The sequence below is a fragment of the Mus caroli genome, unplaced genomic scaffold, assembly GCF_978045245.1.
Source record: "Mus caroli unplaced genomic scaffold, Mus_caroli_1 scaffold_8, whole genome shotgun sequence".
NCBI classification, from domain to species: Eukaryota; Metazoa; Chordata; class Mammalia; order Rodentia; family Muridae; genus Mus; species Mus caroli.
Window position 1 is genome coordinate 102823299 of NW_028227263.1, and position 19521 is coordinate 102842819.

At 54.7% G+C, this 19521-nt stretch overlaps 1 protein-coding gene across 2 annotated transcripts in view; it reads right to left on the reverse strand.

Annotated features, from left to right (window-relative positions):
- Lrrc4b (leucine rich repeat containing 4B) overlaps window positions 1–18912 on the reverse strand; it is a 33007-nt gene extending 14095 nt beyond the window's left edge. The window contains exons 1-2 of one of the 2 annotated variants that reach the window (XM_029480203.2): window positions 18808–18912; window positions 3172–3509 (exon numbers count right to left, since the gene is read on the reverse strand). In XM_029480203.2, coding sequence (XP_029336063.1) covers window positions 3172–3474 — 303 coding nt within the window. In that variant the 5' untranslated portion in view covers window positions 3475–3509; window positions 18808–18912. Of the gene's footprint in view, window positions 1–3171; window positions 3510–5810; window positions 6352–18807 lie in introns of those variants that run through there. The other variant, XM_021168530.3, reaches the window with a different exon arrangement.
- Window positions 18913–19521: the final 609 nt, after the last annotated feature.

Genomic DNA, 19521 nt, shown 5'->3' on the forward strand with positions numbered 1-19521 from the left:
TCTGTAAGGATGGTATGTTGAGTGTGTATGTGTCCACCCAGGGCACAGGTAGTGATCAAATGCTTCTCTGATCTTGAACTCCAACCCAGCAGGCCCACTTCTAATCACATGGGTTGAGTCTGGAGCAATGGGAAGATGCGGCATGGATATTTCCAATTGCAGCTGAGAAGTGAGCAGTCTTTCTTTAGTGTCAGCTATCACCGTGCTGGGACCAGAAGCAAGGCAAGGACTCTTGGCTGGAGCCTTACAGCCCAGTCCCCCAACCCCTCTGCTGCAGTTTGTAATAAGTGCACAGCACCCCAGAGCACAAGCATCCAGCCATTTAACTAGTCTCTTCTTGATGACATGAATAGTAAGTTTTTATCGAACCACATTAGAAGCCAGGCCTGTGATACATCTATGTAGTCTCAGCACTTCGGAGTTGGAGTTCAAGGCCAGCTTGAGATGCAAGTGAGAATCTATTTCAAAAACCCTAAACCAAGCCAAATCTAGTGGTACAGGCCTGGCAGCTCAGATCCTCAAGTAGGCAAGAGGCAGGAGGATGGCAAGCTTACAGTGTGCCTAGGTTATAGAGTGGGTTCAAGGCCAGCCTGGACAACTGAGTAAAACCTATCTCAAAATAAAAAGTGACAGAGGGCTGGAGATGCCTAGGACCCCCCAGGGAGGGGCTGGGGGTGTGGCTCACTGGTAGAGCTCCTGCCTAGAATTCCCTAGTGTTTGGGGTTGGGGGTGACTGTGGCTCTGTGCACATGTTGGAAGCTCTAGATTCCCTCTCCAAATACTGCAAAAACAAACGCCCAGCCATGACGGCTCTGAGAAAGACGTTCCTGGCTGTACCACCAGGTGCCAAAACCCAACCTCAGGACAGCACTGAACACTGTGGTTCTCATTTCTGAAAAGAAAGCAGGCTGAGGCCAAAGCTCTATAGGAAAGTGCTTGGTGCACAGGCAGGAAGACCAGCGTTCCTTTGAGCTCCAGCACCAGGGAAAAAGCCAGGTACGGCAGTGCACATCTGTCACCCAGTACTGGCAAGGAAGACAGGAGGATCCATGAGGCTGACTGGCCAGCAAGCCTAGTGGTCTGTGTCCAGAGAGAGCCCACTTCAAAAGAAAAGGTGGAGAGTAATTGTGGAAGACACCTGGCATCTGTCTACCTCTGCTTCCCTATGCACATAAACAACAACAACAACACACACACACACACAGAAGCAAAGGCCAGATAGGACCCTGAGGATGTTCTGAGGACATCAGTTTGAGGACTCCAGACAGGAAAGAGCCTATGGGATTCTGAGTAGCTTTTGTCTCTATATGTTTATCTAGGTGTATTTTCTAGTTTTTCTAAATTAATCTGTATTCATTCTATAATAAATAATTAAAAGATGCATTTACATAAGCCCAGAAAGGTATGAAAACAAATGTAAACAGGAGTTATTTATATCTGGGTGGTGGGATGTGTTGATTTTTAAAAAAATATGGATAATTAAAACCATTAGTTTTTTTTTTTCTTTTGTTGTGTGTTGGTTTGTTGGTTGGATTTCAAGCATGGTCTCTCTGTGCCTAGGCTGGCCTGGAACTCACTCTGTAGCCCAGGGTGGCCCTCACAGTTATCCTCCTGGGATTATAGGTGCATGCTGCCATTCTGAGCCAGCACTCCATTTCCTGCTCTTGGGACAGCTCCTGCCCGTGGGAAGGCAGGCTCTGGATGGAGGCCAGGCTCACTGGTCTCTCTCCATTCTGGACCTCAGCTTTTAGGGAGCTGAGAAGCCTCCTCAGTGGTGTGCAGATCCCCTACGCAGTGACAAATCCGTGCTCTTATTTTACTGCTATTTTTTCATCCTTTGATGATATCCATTTTGTGGCAGAGGGTCTGCCCCTAGGGAGGGGCATGGACAACCCAGCTGAGGCTGCAGCTGGAGAGATGAGGGGCAGACTTCAAATGAACTGGCAGAAATGATGAGGTCAGGTGCAGTGGTGGCACTGGGTCTCAAGATTCTCTGGTTTGCCTATCCTTGCTTCCCAGACACCCAGAAAGAGCCTGTCCTTTCCCCCGAAATGTCCCAGGCTTTGATTCTTCTCAGAGTCTGGCTCTCTAGAGAGCTATATGGGGCCACGGAGCCCTCTGCTGGGGACTGGGGTCTAAGACCTTCAGTGAGGGTGCCCTCCTCTCTCCCACGTGTATGAAACGGGTACAAGGCAGTCTACACGAGGACTTGGAATTGACTCGATGCCTTTTAAACAGTGGCCTTCAGCCAATGCCGTGCTTCACAACTGTAATCCCTACACACAGGAGACTGGAGCAAGAGCATCACTGCAAGTTGGGGGCAACCTGGGCTACAGAGCAGGCTTAAGGGCAGCCTGAGCTGCCTATGGAAAGAGTTCCAAACCAGCCAGGGATACAAAGTGAGTCGCTGATCCTATCTCAGACAGATAGATAAATGCATAGATACATAGAAAAGCAAAACAAAACCCAAGAACCAACCAACCAAAAACAAAATCCTCATGGGGGTGAGCACCATGTCTGTGCTCACAGACACTGGGTCTGCAGACAGCTGATAGCTGGCTGGGGCGCTGCTGAGCAATCTGCAGCACTCAGGACAGCCCCACCTCAGCCTCCCCGCTGTAGAAAGACCTGTTCCAAATGTCACAGCGCAGAGGTGGGAGGCGGCTCCCAACAGCTCACTCTGCCACCAGCACAGCCCCTAGCCCCACCGTATGGGGAAGGTTGTACACCAGCCAAAAGGCAGCGAAAGTCACCTGCAGCTGCAGCCTCCACTGACCACTCTGCCAGTACCAACCCTAAACCCTGAACCCCTTGGCCCCCATCATTCACCCAGCCAGTTCTCCAGGACCGGAAGGAAACCAGCCCCCACTAGAAGAAGACATTGAGGTTTTCTGGAGATGCCATGTCAGGCCAACACAAGCGATGGTGAAGTGAAAGGGCCTCTCCTGGCTACCTCAAGGCACCCTGTACTGTGGTGTGGGGGTGTGACAGGCACCCCAGGAAAACGTACACAGCCTACATGGAAATATATCGCAAAGGTGGGCGGGGCGAGGACGCGAAGCGGCGTGCAGACACCAGGAACTCCAGGATAAGAGGGTTGAGGAGGGAGGCAGAGGCTTGCACCCTTTGTGCCTTGACCCACGGGCCAACCAGCGGCGGAGGCGGGCTCACCTGGATGCTGTTCTCTTGCAGGTTCAGGTAGCGGGTGTTGACAGGGATGCTGGCTGGCACCTCGGCCAGCTCCCTCCGCGTGCAGATCACCCGGCTGGCCTGGTTGCTGCAGGAGCAGGCGGCTGGGCAGGAGGTGGCTGGCGGGGAGCCTCCTCCAGCGGCTGAGGTCACGGCCACACCGCCCCCACCAGCCCTTAGGGGTGGGGAGAAGAGCCACAGGAGCAAGAGAGCCCCGTGGGGCCAGGACATCCTACCAGGCGGCAGCAAGGGGCACGGGGAGCCGCGGATGTGGGCCTGCGCCATCCTCAATGTTCATACTCCGAGGGCACGCTGGGGGGCTGTAGGAGAAGAGAGGGTGTTGGTCAGTAAGCAACAGGGACTCAGGCTGCCTGGGCTTCATCAGGCTCAGTTCCACCAGAAGTCCCTACCCCTGCTCAGAACCAGAGTTACAGGGACCTGGCCTTCCTGTGCCAGACCTCATCCTCCCCTGAGCCATTCTGCAGAAAGGATAAATGAGGCAAGAGAGAGGACATTTGTGCCCAAGGTCACTTGGTTAGTAAATGGCAATGTCAGCTAGATTCAAACTTAGATCCTGCCAGGCCTGGGGTCGCAGGACTGCCCTTTCAGTTGCTCAAGATGTCGAGGCAGGAGCATTGAAAGTTGCAGACTGGCCTGGGCTAGAGAGAGTACATCCAGAGCCAACCTGGGCAATGCAGTGAGACCTCATTCAAAACTAAAAAGGCAACATGTGGCTGGGCCGTGGGGCACATTCCCAGGATGCTCAAGGCCTTTGTTTCCACCCCTAGAACTGTTTAAAACAATGTTTTGTTTTGTTTTTAAGTTGTGTCATTGCATTGAGTTCAGTTAGACAGGTAAGTATGTAGAGATAGAGGGACAGGTAGACAATGAGGCAAAGGCTCTGCCTGGGTGAAAAGCAACACTGATCAACTCCCATCACACATCAAGCAGGTTGCAGGTCCCCTGGGAGGCAGCGTCCCATCCCTCCATTCCTCCCTGCAGGTCTCCATCTAGGTGTATGGGCACCAGACATGAAGGCCCATCTCTGTATTCTCTTCTGCCCACCCTGGGGTCATCCCTCACTCCACTCAGGCCCTGTCCTGTCCTAGAGGGTTTCTGACAGGAGGTGGGAGGCTGTTGGGGTGCCCCCACCCTGTGGTGGCCCAGTTGGAGACTATAGCAGTGCCCATGGGCCTCAAGATTGCAGGTGCTCCGAGGGAACACAGCCTGTGGCGGGACCCGTGCCAGCGGCTGTCGCAGGACAGGGCTGAGGAGCTGATGGAGTGGGGATGGGGCAGTAGGGACCCCCATGTCTGTGTCTGGGACACAGGAATTTAGGGTCATTGTACACACCCCCCCCCCAGCCTGTCCCCTGTTTTCCTGAGTCCCAGGGGGGAGGGACTCAGGCTAACCAAATGGCGCGCAGATAGGACAGTGACTGCAGCCAGCACAGCAGGCGCCCTTCCTATGCATCAGCCGCTCCTGCCTGTGGAGGGCGGAAGCTGCTGGATTTTGTGCCTTGTCAAGGCCCACTGGGTGGCAGAGGGGGTTTGGCCTCAGGACTTACCCTCTGGCTCCCAATGGTCCCTCCACATGGCACCCCTGAGTGCTCACACACATAGAGTCCCCAAAACGGGGGGGGGCAGTAGGGGGAAAGGGGTCCCCATAAACATGATCACCCACCCACTCACACAAACAGCAGAGACAGACACACCCTCACACACGGCCTCTCTAATCCATGGACACAGGGCTGCCTGCCCCCCATGCAGGTGCGCAGGAGCGCGCGCACGCGCGCGTGCACACACACACACACACACACACACACACACACACACACACACACACTCTTGTAGCCTCCAAGATTTTAACCCAGATAGAAATATGTGTGCCGCCGCTGTGTATTGGAGCAAGTGTGTGAAGGCAGGGCTGGAAATGGAGACAGAGATGGAGACAGAGATAAAGAGAAACAGAGATGGAGACAGAGAGACAGACCAAGAGGAAATGACAGAGATGGTGAGAGGCACGGAAACAGAGACAAAGATAGAAAAGGGGGGAAAAAGACAAAGACAAAAACCGGCACAGAGATAGACAGAGGCTAAGGGACAGAGACCATGACAGAGAGGCAGAAACAGAGAAAAAGACAAAAAGACGGAGATGGAGAGATGGACCCAGGAGCAGAGACTGACAGGATCAGAGAAGCGGAGGCACGAGGAGTAAAGCAGAGACCCAGAGATAGACAGAAAGACAGAGAGACAGAGGCCCCCCCCCCTTGCCTCAGTGCTGGCCACCACACGCTGCCTTCACTAGCCTGCCTCGGCAGGGGCCGGTGGGCCTTTGTTCCCACACATGTGGCCAGGGAGCTTTCTCCTCAGTCCACTCGGTTCCACGATCCCCACTTCCTGATACTCTGGCAACGACCAGCCAAGGGTCTGTGCTCACCGAGCCCACCATCCCCCCAGGCCAGCGCCCGGGTCTCCTCCCCCACCAAGGCTGCCAGTGCACACCCCGTCGAGGCTTCTGCAGTAGCAGCTCCCCTCCCTCCCCTCCCGCCTCTCCTGCCACCACCATCTCCTTGTCCTTGTCTCCCCGCTCCCAGAGCACACACACTGAGGGACACTCACCCTGGCGGCTTGGCTTCCGATGGCCTTCTCTCTGTGCCCCAGGCCCCCCCTCCACATGCCTGCAGTTGCCCGGGGCCCTGCCACCCCAGCTTCCTACTGCTTCCCGTTGAGCTTGTGCTGAGGGGGGGGGGGCGCAGGGGCTTCTTGGGTCTCCCTGCACCCCCCCCCCCCCGTCTGTCGCCCTCCCCACCCTCTAGGGGAGCCTGGCCTTCTTCTCTTGGCCACCACACGAGCAAGACCTTGCCTCCTGTGGTCCTGTGCCCCCCACTTTACTCCCCCCAACACCAGCTTCCTTTCTCTTCACTCACAGACACAGCCTCTGCCCCTCTCCCCAGCTCCCCGACTCTGTCTTGTCTCCCCAAGGACCACCAGACCCCTTGTCGGTCTGTCCTCCTCCTCCACTGTCCCTGTCACTCTGTCATTGCTGGGAGCCTGGCTCAATCAGGTTCCCACTGTCCGTCTGTCTGTCCTGGGGCCTGCCTCCTCGCCTCTCTCCCAGCTCTGCCTTGCTCCCTTTCTCTGCGATTACAATTTCTAGTCACACGGCAGTGCAGAGCCCAGCTCGCTCCCTCCCCGCCCCCTCCCTCCTTCTTTCTCTCCTTCCAGCGGGGAGGGCGCTCCCTCCCTCCTTCCCTCCACCCTCACTCAACTCCCCCCTCCCAGCTAGCTCGGCCAGGGGGTGGCCTCCCCCTCCCCCGCTAATCAAAGGCTCCGTTATCTAATTAACCCGTTGGTTCTGGGCAGTCAGGGAAGGTCGGGGGAAGCGGGGGAGGAAGGTTGTCGGCTGTGCTGCCAGGGGAGAGGGGTTTGGACTGTGCCAAGCTAGAGCCTCATGGCACACACACACACACACACACACACACACACACACACACACACACAGAGCAGCCTCGGCTGCAGAACCAGGCTGGGCAGCATGGACTCCATGCCGCTGGACCAAGACATCCCTCCTACATCCTCAGGGTCCATCCTGGCACTCCTGCATCTGCTCTAGGTCCCCCCACTACCTCATGCAGCTACTGATTCAACCCCATTCCAGTATTCCAGCCAACCTATGCCAGCCAACTTAGGCCCATGTCACCATCAACCTTTCAGCTGAGACCAGCACTCATTCTTGCCACAAAGAAAGCTACCCCTGATGCCAACCCCCCCAGCCACAGACTAATACCCACCTCCTGGTGCCCTCTGCAGAACAGGCTGTGAAGCTACACTTTGCTTATTCACTTAATGTATCCCTTTATCTATCCATTCTTCCTTCTATCTGTCCATACAGCCATTCATCTATCTATCCATATACCCATACAGTCATCTCTATATCTACCCATCAACCCACTCCTCCATCCAATATCCATTCATCCATCCATCTGTCCATCTATGTATCCACCCTCTACTCATCTATCCATCCTCTTATCTATATATCTATCCTTCCATTTACCTATTTCTTTCCTTGTCCATCCAACCCTTTATCCATGCATCCATCTCTTCTGCTACCCATCCATCCATTCATAAATTCCCTTATCCTCATACCTATTCATCCATCCCTTTAGCCATCTCTCCATTCTTTATCCATCCATCAGCCATCCATTTATTGATTTATCTGTTCATCCATTTATGTCTCTACCCATCCCTTTATGTATCCATCCATCCATCCATCCATCCATCCATCCATCCATCCTTCTACCTCTTTATATCTGCCCATCTATCACCCCTCCCTTTTCCACTTACTCTATCTAAAACCTATTTATGAAGCCCCCACTATGTGCCAGGCACTGAAGCATATGCCAAGTGCTTACGAATGGGTACAAGGCTCAGCATACCATGACACACAAATGCAAGTAGTGCTAGTTAGAGCTCTGGGAAGGGGCTGAGCTGGATTTCTGAATCTGCCTCCTTGCCATATGGCCTCAGTTTCTGAGTTCTGGTGTCCTTCACTGTGAGGAGGGTAGTACAGGCTGCCTGCCATAGTGGCTGGAGGTTGGAAGAGTTCTGAACACAGGCTGTCCTGTCTCAGCTCATGCTCAGCTAGCTCCTGACCTGGCCATCACTTCACTCCTGCCTGGACTCTGTTCCATAGTGTGTCTGGTCCCTCAAGTGACCAGCCAGATCCCTCCCTTTGCTGCTCAGGGCCCTCTAGCAACTTCTGAATCACACCGATAAAGGTTAAAAACCTCACTCCTCAGTCAGCCTCTGCTCTGACCTCCCTCCTAGGAGTGCGGAGCACCAGCCTGGGGCTGAGGGCGAGGCTTTGCGGTTGTTCTTCACTCTGCCTGTATCCCTCTGACACCGCTCTCACTGAATGATGCCTGGTTCTTTCTCCCTCGGGTCACCTAACCTCTCAGACCATAGCTACTGGAATTCACTTTCCCCAAGAGTGGGGTCTCATCGCCTTTGGTTTCTGTTTGGTGTTGAAACCTGTGACAGATCCTGGTAGGCTCAGGGAATGCCAGGTGAGGGGAAGAATGGACACACTGTATGGATGCCTGGCCTCACACCTGCGCTGTTAGGATCCATCTCTGCCTCTTCTCACAGATGCACTGGCACCCAGTCCGGGCACACGCTAAGAGCTGCCCAAGTCTGGAACATCCCTTCACCTGAGGTCTCCACCCTAGGAGGTCACTGCCTTTCACTGGACACCTGTGTCTCAGGTCCTCCTCCGTCCCTCTTTGCCACAGTCCCATCTGGCTGGCTCCATCCCAGTGCGTTGCTAGGTGCCCCTTTAACTAAACTAATCTGTCACTAGGGGAGTCTCATCTTTGCTTGGAACCAGAACCTGCTCATGGAGCTATACACTGGCCAAACTGGTGCAGAGAGCGGGCTAGCTGCTCTTTCTGAGTGTGCACCTGCACCAGTTCCAGGCTCGGGTTGCACTGGAGCAGGCTCACAGCACACAGCTTGACTCTATTACCAGCATGGATACCACACCCTTATGCAGTGGTTCCTGAGGAAAAAGCTGCTCTCTGGGCAGCAGCCCTCTAAGAACTGCTGGCACGCCCCATTTCACAGATAGGTTTAGACACTGGCTCAAGGTCCAATATAGAGTTAGGAAAGAGGATAGGCATAGAGGCACAGACTTGTTATCCCTGCTATGCAGAGGCTAAGTAGAAGGATGGCAAGTTCAAGGCCAGCCTGGGCAACTTAATAAGATTCTGTCTCTAAAGAAAAAGTGGGTTGGGGGTGTAGCTCAGCAGTAAAGCATGCATCTAGATCCCCAGTGAGGGGTTGGGGGTGTAGTAGAGTTTTTGCCTAGTCTGCAAAAAAGCCCAAGGTTCATTGCAAGTACTGCCAATACATACATACATACATGCATACACACATATCTATCTATCTTTTTAAAGATTTATTTATTTTATGTATATGAGTACACTGTAGCTGTCATCAGACACATCAGAAGAGGGCATCAGATCTCATTACAGATGGTTGTGAGCCACCATGTGGTTGCTGGGAATTGAACTCAGGACCTCTGCAAGAGCAGTCAGTGCTCTTAACCGCTGAGCCATCTTTCCAGCCTCTATCTATCTATCTATCTATCTATCTATCTATCTATCTATCTATCTATCTATCTGGGATGAGTGCTCCTTGGATAAAATGCTTGCTTGAGTTCAGTCACCAGAAGCAATGTAGGCAAGCTAGACTTGGAGGAGGAAGAGGAGGGGGAGGGGGAGGGGGAGAGGAGGAGGAGAAAGAAGGAAGCAGGATCCCTGGGCTTGCCAGCTAGCCAGTCCAGCCATATAGGTGAGCTCTGGGCCAATGAGAGACCCTGTTGAAAAACAAGATGAGCTGGCTTAGTGGGTAAACTGCCTGCAGCCAAGCCAGAGGATCTGAGTTTGATGTGGGGAGAGAACAGATCCTGCAAGTTGTCCTCTGACCACACGCACATACGCACACAAAACTATAAATAACTGTTTTTTAAAAAAAGAAAAACCAGGACACACACACACACACACACACACACACACACACACACACACACACTCATAGCCTCTAGGAGTCATTCATAGGACTCCAGGGACCACAGTGATAAGTCTTACAGAGGTCACTGTGGGATAGCTGGCTAAGTAGCCAACCAGTAGTCAGCTACAGCCCTGTCCCTCTGTCCTAGCCCCAGGGCACCCAACACAGAACACTCCTCAGGCCCCTGGAAGGTTCAGCCAAGGCCCCACTCTCAGGTTCAGATGCTGATGCAGAGGAGTCAGAGACACTGGCTGCGGCCAGACAGGACTGCCTAGGGCAACGGCCTTGAATGTGCAGAGCCTGAAGAATGGAGAAGCCAGACAGCTGAGTGGGCTGGAGTGCGGCCGAGGACAGAGGCCGGAGACCCCCAGGGTCCAGGTGCTCAAGCAAGATGCTAAGCCCTCTGACAATGATGCTCACCCAGCTCGGCTCAGGGATAGATACATCTTGGGCACGGTGCCTGAGAGGATTCAGGCAGATGGCAGATCGGAAACTCAGGGGACCCAGGGGAGGTGGGGTGAGGAGAAATGGGAGGCAGAAAGCATTCCTGTTGGCCACACTCCTGTGCCTGAGCAAGTTCATCAGGTGAGGACAAGAAAGGGAACTGCCTGCTGCATGGTAGGTAGTGAGAGGGGTGGCGGTCAGAGCTAAAGGAGGACTTCCACAACTCTGGGCAGAGGAGAGGCTCCACAGTTCCATAGCTGAGGACTTCCTTCTTCCTGGACAGTAGTCATAAGCAAGGCTGGGAGAGGGGGGCAGGTGGTGTAGGCTCCGGGTGGAAAGAAATAAGTGCAGAGGTGTCCCTCTGCCTGTGCATGTCCCCAGGGCTTTCAGAATAAGAGTGAACACATAGCCCCAGCATTGATGTCCTGTCACCATCGAGTAGAGAGTCCTTGAGAAAAGGGCAGAGCAGTGACCTGAGTGCCCAGGGCTACTCAGGTGTCCCCCAGCACAGCCAGTGTCACAGGCACACCATGGTGGCCTCTCAGGACATTCCTAGGGATGGGCTTGGCTTCTCTCCTTCTTGGTCTATGCATCTCCCCCAAATCTGGTCTCTGTTCTGGTGACATGTCACCAAATCTCTATGTAGCCACTTCCTGGCCTCTTGGCTGTCTGTCTCCCACTAGAAGGTGACAGGGATCAGGTCCCCAAATGCAGGCTCACAGTCCCAACCTCTGCTCTTATGCTGGCAGCTGGGCACACACTACTGAGCAACCTCAGGCCAGAGAACACATGAGTGTGAGCCAAGGTGGGGGTCACAAGTGTGCAGGAGGGGTCTCCTCTAGCCAGCAGGCTACTGGGAACAGCCAGGGACAGGGTAATTGAGCCATGGAAGCCAAAAACCCATCTCTTCTGCCTGGAGTGGAGAAGCCAGAGTGGTGTCTGGGGGGTGGAATCTGGAGGGGTGGAGTCTGGGGGTGGAGTCTGGGGTGTGGAGTCTGGGGTGTGAGTCTGGGGGATGGAGACTGGGGGAGTGGAGTCTGGGGGGTAGGATCTGGGGGGGTGGTGGGAGGTGGCAGGGTGGAAGCTGGGGGAGTGGAGGCTGGGGGGCTGGAAGCTGAGGAGGAATAGAGGCTGGGGAGGGATGGAGTATGGGGAAGTGGAGGCTGGGGGAGTGGAGGCTGGGAGGGTGGAGGCTGGGGCTGGAGGCTGGGGGAGCAAAGGTTGTGGCTGGAGTGAGGTGACAGGAAGCAGGAAGAATGAAAAGACACAAACAGGCAAAACCATCAAACCCAGAGGCAGAGGAGGTGAGGAAGAGGAGGACCCTGCTCCTTTACTGGCCTGAAAGCCATGAAGGGAGATGCACAGGGCAGGCAGCTGGGTGAAGTCAGAGACAGGCCCTGAGTGCATAGCCCAGCCTTTGCAGTCCTGCCAGGCCGTGGGTACACACAGCCCAGCAGAGGGCAGGAGACTCTGAAGCAGAGGATGAAGCCTGAGTTTGATGGTTCAAGCCCGTGGCTTTGGCACTTAGGAGGTGGAGACAGGAGGACTGCTCTAAGTTCCAGGCCAATCGGGATTGTACAGCAGGATCCTGTCTCAACCTCCTCTAAATAAGATCAATCACACAGGCTGGGAGTATGGCTCAGTTGGTAGAGAGCTTACCTAGCATTCACCCAGTGCTCTCTTCCATCCCTAGCACTGAATAAACCAGGCATGCAATACACAACTCTCATCTCAGCACTCGGGAGGTAGAGGCAGGGGGATCAGGAGTTCAAGGTCATCCTGGGCTGCACAAGGAGTTTAAAGCCATCCTGAGTTGCTGTCTCAAAAGAATAGCAATAAGGAAAAAAAAAAAGTGATAGGCTCTTGTCCTGTGCTGCCATCAATCTGTCCTTGCTGGCATTCCCTGCTGCCCCTACGGAGCAATGGGCATGAACCAGCAGTATTATGTAACAGAGAGCTGAGAGGTTAGAGATGGGACACAGCGGCACAGCAGGGACCCACCAGCTACAGGGCAGGACGACTATGAAACTCTAACATGGCCCTGCCCAATAGAGCTCCGGAGAAATGTCCTGACTACATGATAGAACTTGATAGCCACTAGCCACAGCTGGCCACCGAGCCCTCCCCAGCTGGCAACTGTGACTACAGGCTTCCACCTAAAACTCTTCTGCCTCAACCTTCTGTGGGCCATTCACTTGACAAGGATTTAAATGTTAGTGGCCACAAGTGGTACCAGGAAATGTGGCTTGGCGTGGCCAACCCCAGCCCTGGCTGGAGCCGCCTCTGTATCAGTTCCCATAGCATGATAGGACATTATCTCCTACAGGGCTCTTGTGTGGGGAGATCTAGTCCTACCAGAAACCTGTGTGGCAGAGCCATGGCAGCCCATTTCACAGAAGAGTATTCTGAGGCCTGAGGTTAATGTGGTCCTAATGGACAACCACACACAAGTGGGCTCTTCTGGTAGAACCACGGCTTCCAGACCCCCGTTCCTTGCGATAGCGAGGAAACACTTACACTGGAAGCCGGCAATAGAGGACATCGAAATGGTGTTTACTGAAGCTTGGGCAGGTGGTCCTGGACACCCTCTGGAGAAGGCTCTGTGTCTGTTTCTGGGAAACAAAGGATGCTCTAGCAGCTGAGTGTGGTGTCTTATACCTAGCATCTCAGCGTTTGGTAGACAGGCAGAAGGACTGCTGTGAGTTCGAGGCAAACTTGAGCTACATTTGAAACCTTGTCTCAAAAGGAGAAAACCAAAGGCCATAGTGAAAATCCTAAAGTCACAGGAAACACAACAGACTTGCCCAGACACACATGAGCATCCATGCTTCCCTGGGGCTCCTTTGTGAGCAGGCTCAGAGGATGAGGGTTCTGTGTGGCAGCCAGAGGCTCTGTGCCTCCCTCTGTCCATGCTAGGAACAGTGAACCCTCTGCCTCACCCTGTCCAGGGCAACAAAAGGCTGTAACTTAGTGTCAGCTGTGTTTGAACTTAACCTGCTAACCATGACTAGCCATGCGGCCTTGGAAAGGGATTGCCAAAGCCTTACCTGTTCATGGGGGACATCCCACTTCTTCAATGAGCTCTGATAAAACCTTTCTGTAAGAAACTACCACCCTTCTCCATCTCCCAGACTGTCTCCTAGCAGGAAGGATGGAGGGAGCCCACACTTCTCTAGCTCTTCAATGACCATCCCCACCCTAGTCTACAAAGGTAATACAAAGGAAGACAGGCACAGTACAGGACCCCCAGTGATGGCTACATTCAAATGTACCATTCATATCTATTTCTTTATTTAGTTTTTTTTTTTGAGACAAGATGGCCCAGGCTGACCTCAAACTCATGACAACCTTCTTGTCTCAGACTCTTGGAAAAAGTGACAATTTATTCTTGCTGGGGCAGAAGTATAAGCTTTCTCCTATTCCATGACTCAGCCTCTACCCCATAAAGAACTCCATCATTTCTGACTTGATCAGAGATGTTCATATGTTGGAGAGTGGATCCCCTAGGGCCATAGTCCAGGTCTCCTTCCCACAAACAGACTCCCAATACACTTATTGTCAAAGCCCGAGTCAGCCCGGAACCCCCAGTCCTCCTGGGGCTTCTAGAGACGGAGAGTCCCACGTTATGAAACACTTTCTTGTTTTAAGTGCTGTGACATGGGCTGGTGAGGTGGCTTAGCAGGTGAGGGAGGGCATCTGTTACCAAACCTGAGGAACTGAGTTCCATCCTGGAACCCACGTGGGGGAAAGAGAGAAAAGATACATACCAGCTGTCTTCTGACCTCTACGCGCGCACCATGCATGTGCACACCCCCAGTAACCCAATACTCGTAATCATTTTAAAAAATCGTAAAGTCCTAAGGAGGGCTGGAGAGATGGGTTCAGCGGTTAAGAGTACTTGCCGCCCTTGTACTGGACCCTATACAGTTTCCAGTACTCACAGGCGGCTCCCAAAGTTCTATAAATCAGTTCCAGAGATTCAGTGTTCTTTTCTAGCTTCTCAGGCACCAGATATGCATGTGGTACAGTAACATATATGCTGGCAAAACAAACACACATAAATCTTAAAAAAAGATAAAGTACTAAGGATTGGATGGAACTAGGGCTTCTTGCCCCAGTTTCTTTCACTGGTAGATTCTGGTTGGAAATTCTACTGTTGAGTCATGACCCGACTGGGAGACTCTAGGCAAAACTCTACCTCTGAGCCACGCCCCTAGTGACTTATTGGAGAATTCTACACAGAGAGCCCTACCACTGAGCCACGCCCCCAGCCCCCTCCCTGAGAGACTCTAGTCAGCAGATCTACCCCTGAGCCTAGCCCCTAGTGCCTTATTGGAGGATTCTAGACAGGGGGTGTACCACTGAGCCACATCCCAGCCCCTCACTGGGAATTCTAGGCAGCAGATCTACCTCTGAACCATGCTACAATCCTCTTTTTTTTTTTTTTTAAGATTTATTTTTACTGTTTTATGCATACGGATGTTTTGCTCACGTGTGTGTCTGTGCTTGGTACCCAAAGAGATGGTAAACCTCCATGTGGGGACTGGGATTTGAACCTAGGTCCTTTGCAACCACAAGAAGTACTCTTAATCACTGTTGTTTTTTTTTTTTTTTTTTTTTTTTTTTTTTTGAGACAGGGTTTCTCTTATATAGCCAGGCTGGCCTCTGCCTCCCAAGTAGCTGAGATGACAAGTCTGTGTCACGAGGACAGGCTGAGACTCTTGATTTCTTTTAACATCCTAGTTACATTCCCAATGCTAGGCCTCAGTTGTGCTGTGTACAGCAGAGGCTCCTGGTCTGCATGGCAGTCTACAGAATGGCTGGGGCCTTCTGTATACAATACTTGACCTTGGACAGGGTACTTCATACCTATGGGCCACAGTTTCTCCTGTCAGTCTGGATGTGGTGTCTGTGCCTCCCTGCTAGGGTGACTTACTACAGGACGGGAAGGAATCCCCACACAGTCTTGGCTTAGGCTGGCTCGTAGGTTGGATCTCCCACGAAAGCTGCTATGACTGCACTAGGCTTGTGTCTTGGAGTTTTCTAGGCAAGACCAGGACAGCTCTCTTCTGTCCCGCCTCCCAGTGCCTCACCCTTCCCTGTAGCTTCCCACCTTCCTCGGAGAGACTAGACAAGGGCTCTGGAACCAAGCTTATAATGCTGGGACCTGCCATGGTCTGAGGCTCACCTCTTTCCCTTGTTCACCTCTTGCTCATCTTAACTTGCTCAAACCCCACAACTTCACAGTCAGCATCCTCCAGGATGGGCTCCTGCCTGCCCTAATGCAGGCCCCTCCCTGGCCATCTCTAGGCCTTTGCAAGCCCTCCCCCCTCCCACATACCATGACAACAGCCTACTATGTGTTTCCAGGCAACAAGAGGCATCCTGCCACTGGAGCTACTCTCTTGCCACCCTCTGTCTGGCAAAACCATCTCAGCCTCAGGACCAGGGACAGAGGCAGAGGCGTCTTCCTAGAATGAAGGGGGGAGTCCTGCAACTCAGACACAAGCTTATGCTCCCTGCAGGGGTCCAGGGAGAACATGAAGATCTACTATCAGCTGGTCATGGTCACTTCACCAAGGGGCCAACATCTGCCCCTGACCTGGAGTTGAGACCAAGTGATCATTTTTTAGTGTCCCCAAGGCTCCCTGTTCTCCAATCCTACCCAAAGGACACAGTTGCCCTCTAAGCCCCAGAGCATGACTCTGGCAGTGAGCAGACATAGACAATGAAACAGTTGGCTATGCAGATGGGGCCCTAGTGATGGTCAGTGGAGGAAGATAAGCCATGCATGACACGGTGGCTTCTTGCAAGGTTCCAGGTAGACTCCAACCTTGGGTATCTGTATGTGGGTTCTTCTTCAGTTAGGGGACTTTTTCTGCCATTGGCACAGGTGCTGCGGGAGGTGACTGCATTTTCCTGTTGTTTTGCTTCCTACCCCACCATGCCCCTTTCTTGCTCTGTGGACACCTGTTGTTGGGGGAGGGACAGATTCTCACTGTGTAGCCTTGCTTGAGTTGCCATGGACAAATGAATGCTGGGATCCTAGGGGCACCATCCTTCTAGCCAAATACAGGGAACCATAGGCCTCAGGAACCAGGCAGAGATAGGGGAGACCCAGGGAAGGGAGTAGAAATGGGGTCTTCTCCCAAAGCTGCCACTAGAAAAGGCTGACAGGAATCCAGGGCAATCCTGGACTGAGAATGACAGGTCAGCCCCTGGAAAAAGCAGATAGGTGGAGGCGAGGTGACACCTTGCCACAGAAGCCCTGGTAGAGAAGGGCACTGTGAAGTGGATGCTGAGCTGGGGGCAGGAGGCCATGGCAGAAAAGCCAAACAAAATCCAAGCCTGACCCAGGCTATCTATGCAAGAGGCTAAGCAGAGCATCCTCTGCTGCAGAGAGCAGCTTCCATGTGGGCCCCGATGGCGTGCCTGAGCTCTGCACAGCTGCCAGCTATCAGGGACCCTTGACACCTAAGGCCTCAGTTCAGCTAACCTCTGAGGTGACAGATCTTGGTGGTGCTCTTAGGGGTATCAGGAGGAGCCCTGGCAGCCCTCTGGCACACTCCCTTCAGTCATAGTCCACGGCAACAGTGTGGACAGCAGGGTTACTCATTTCTACAGTAAAGGCAGGGGCAGCTTCAGAGCCTCACTCTCTGTCTCTGAGGGGCGCATGTGCGCATGAGGGTTTCTGCCTTTGTCCTTCCCTCCAGGTCTCTGTGAGCACAGGATTCCAAGTGTGGGAACTTCTTCCATGGTGTGTGTGTGTGTGTGTGTGTGTGTGTTTGTGTTGCTTGCACACTCCATTTTCCTCTGGGTTGGTTTGGACTCCTCTTTGCTTCTGGATGGCAGAATATTCTCCAGCTCTACCAGAGTGGTTTGTGGGTCTTGGGCTTCCTGAGTCTGTGGCTCAGGGTCTCTGTGTGGGCTCAGTGGGAATGTGTATCCCTTTCCATCTCTTGAATGACTTTTCCCTCTGTGTGTGTGTGTTTCTGTGCAACAAACCCTTGTGTGTGTGTGTGTGTGTGTGTATGGGAAGCCATTCCTCTCTCTGGACTCCCTTTTGAGTGTCTCCCAACAGCCTCCCGTAGAGCTTCTCTTTGGCTTTCCTCTTCTTCTGTGTGTATTTGAATAATCAGGAGGCGGAGGACCAGAAGGAATCAGAGAAGGCCCAGGGCAAAGCAGGCAGGTCGGAAGGGGAAGAGGAACCTGCAAAGTGCAGGTAGAAGATGTTCCAAAGGAGGGAGGTCGAGACTGGTCATGGTCCTGGGAGAGGGACAGGGAGGAGAGCTGCCTGAACCAAGAGGGAAGCTTACTCGGCTACTACCAGCTGCCGCTGGAGCCGAGAGTTCCTGTCTGCGCGGCTGGACTCGCGATGTGAGGCGCATAGCAATGGGTGATGCAGAGGGAGGCGCGGCTGCAGCTCCCAGCTGGGGAGGGGGCGAGAGGCACCCCAGGCTCCCCCACTGCTCAGCTGGGGTGCTCCCCGGGAGAATTCCCCAGCCAGGGGAAAGTCACCGGAGGCTGCAGGGTAAGGAAGGGCCAGAGGTGGGAGTGCCCAGAGAGGGAATGGTTCTCAAGAACATGGGGGACTCAGAATCTAGCGGAGAGACTGGCTGGCCCCCTGGCCCAAGAGGTGGAGTCTGAAGAAGCTGACAGTGGAGACCTGGGAGGGACCCTGGACAGAGCCTGGGCTTCTGGCATAGGATTGACAGCTAGGAGAAAGGAGAGCCGGTAGAGGGTTCTGGGGAGAATCTGAGGTTTTGGGGGTGGGTAGGATCCGAGTAGTATCCGAGGAAGACAGATATTTGGGGAAAGAAGGATCACAGAATGGGACCTCTAAAAGATCTGGGTTGAGGAGAAAGGGGTACCAGCTAGCAAGGTTAGGAGCTCAAGGCAAGGAGGAGAATGGGGCCTAGAGGAGCGCAGGCCCAAGCTGGGTCTAGGAAGCAGGATGGAGGGACGTCTCGCGGAGAGGGTCAGAGATGGCTTGGATTAGAAGTGCAGTAAGAAGGCCTTGGAAGAACAGGTGTGAGGGAGGCCGGCAGTGGCTGGGGAGGTCCGCTCGCGAAGAGCACCGAGTAAGCAGGGGTCCCAAGGAGACGTGCAAGGACCGCAGCCCTGGGGCCTGATACGGGTCCAAAGAAAAGGGGTCCTGGGCGGAGGGACGGGCGGGACCTGCGGCCAGAGGGAGGAGGATCGGTGCTGGGGAGTGGGATCTGAAGCTGCCTCCCTCTCCAGTCACCCCCTCTTGGCTTTCCCATGTTCACTTCCCAAACTCCCCGGTTCTCCCCGGTTGCCACGGCAACCGCTCCTGCCAGGCGCGGTCACCAAGGAAACCCCGTGCCCGCCTCTCCCCCTCCCCATCGCCCGCACGCCCCCCGGCGGCGGGGAGGAGGGCGTGGGGGAGCGGACTCCCGCCCCTGTCCGCAGCCGGCCCGCCAGCTGCGGTCGCCCCGCCGGGGGCACCGGTCCAGGTCCCGGCCCGCATCTCGGTTCTGCGTCTCCATTCCGTCCGGCCCCATCCTGGTTCCGCGTCCCCATCTAGCCTGGCCCCAGCCCTGTCCTGCCCCGTCCCCGCGCGCTGCGCGCTCCGACTCACCGCGGGCTCCGGGCTCCCGGCGAGGGGCGGCATGCCCCGCGGGGTCCGCTCGGGGCGCGGGGCCTGGGCCGGGGGCGTCCTCGGGGTCGCGGCTCCGCCCCCGCCCGGCCCGCCGCCCGCCCGCGCACCGCGCTCGCCGCCTGCCAGCCTGGCCGCCGCCCGCCTCCGCCGCGGCCCCGCCGCTCCCCCCACCCACCCCCCCAGGCCCCGGCCCGGCCCGGCCCCCGCTCGGACGGTGCGGCAGCCGCCGAGAGCAGCCGAGAGTCCCGCGGACGCGAGCGGAATACTGATGCTGGTGGGGAGCGGGAGGAGGAGGAGGAGGAGGAGGAGAAGGGAGGAGGAGGAGGAGGGAGGGCGCTGAGGGGAGAGTGGCCGGGGAAGCTGGGGAGGGAGGGCAGGAGAGGCGGCGAGGAAGGGGGAGGGGGCACAGGGAGGGAGAGGGGAAAGGGAGGATGGAGGGAAGGGGAGCCAGAGCCAAGGGGGAAGGGAGCAAAGGAGGAAGGGAGGGAGAAGGAGAGAGAAGAAGGAGGGAGAAAGGAGAGAAAGGGGAGTGGAGGAGAGAAGGGGTTATAGAAGAGGAAGTGCAAGCGGCGTTGTGAGGGAGGGAGGAGGGGAACGGGGCTCGAACTTGGAGAACTCTGAGACCTCCATGGAATGGATGGGATGACGGGGACCTGATGGGCACTGCGGGGAAGGTGGGAAAGAGGGAGGCGG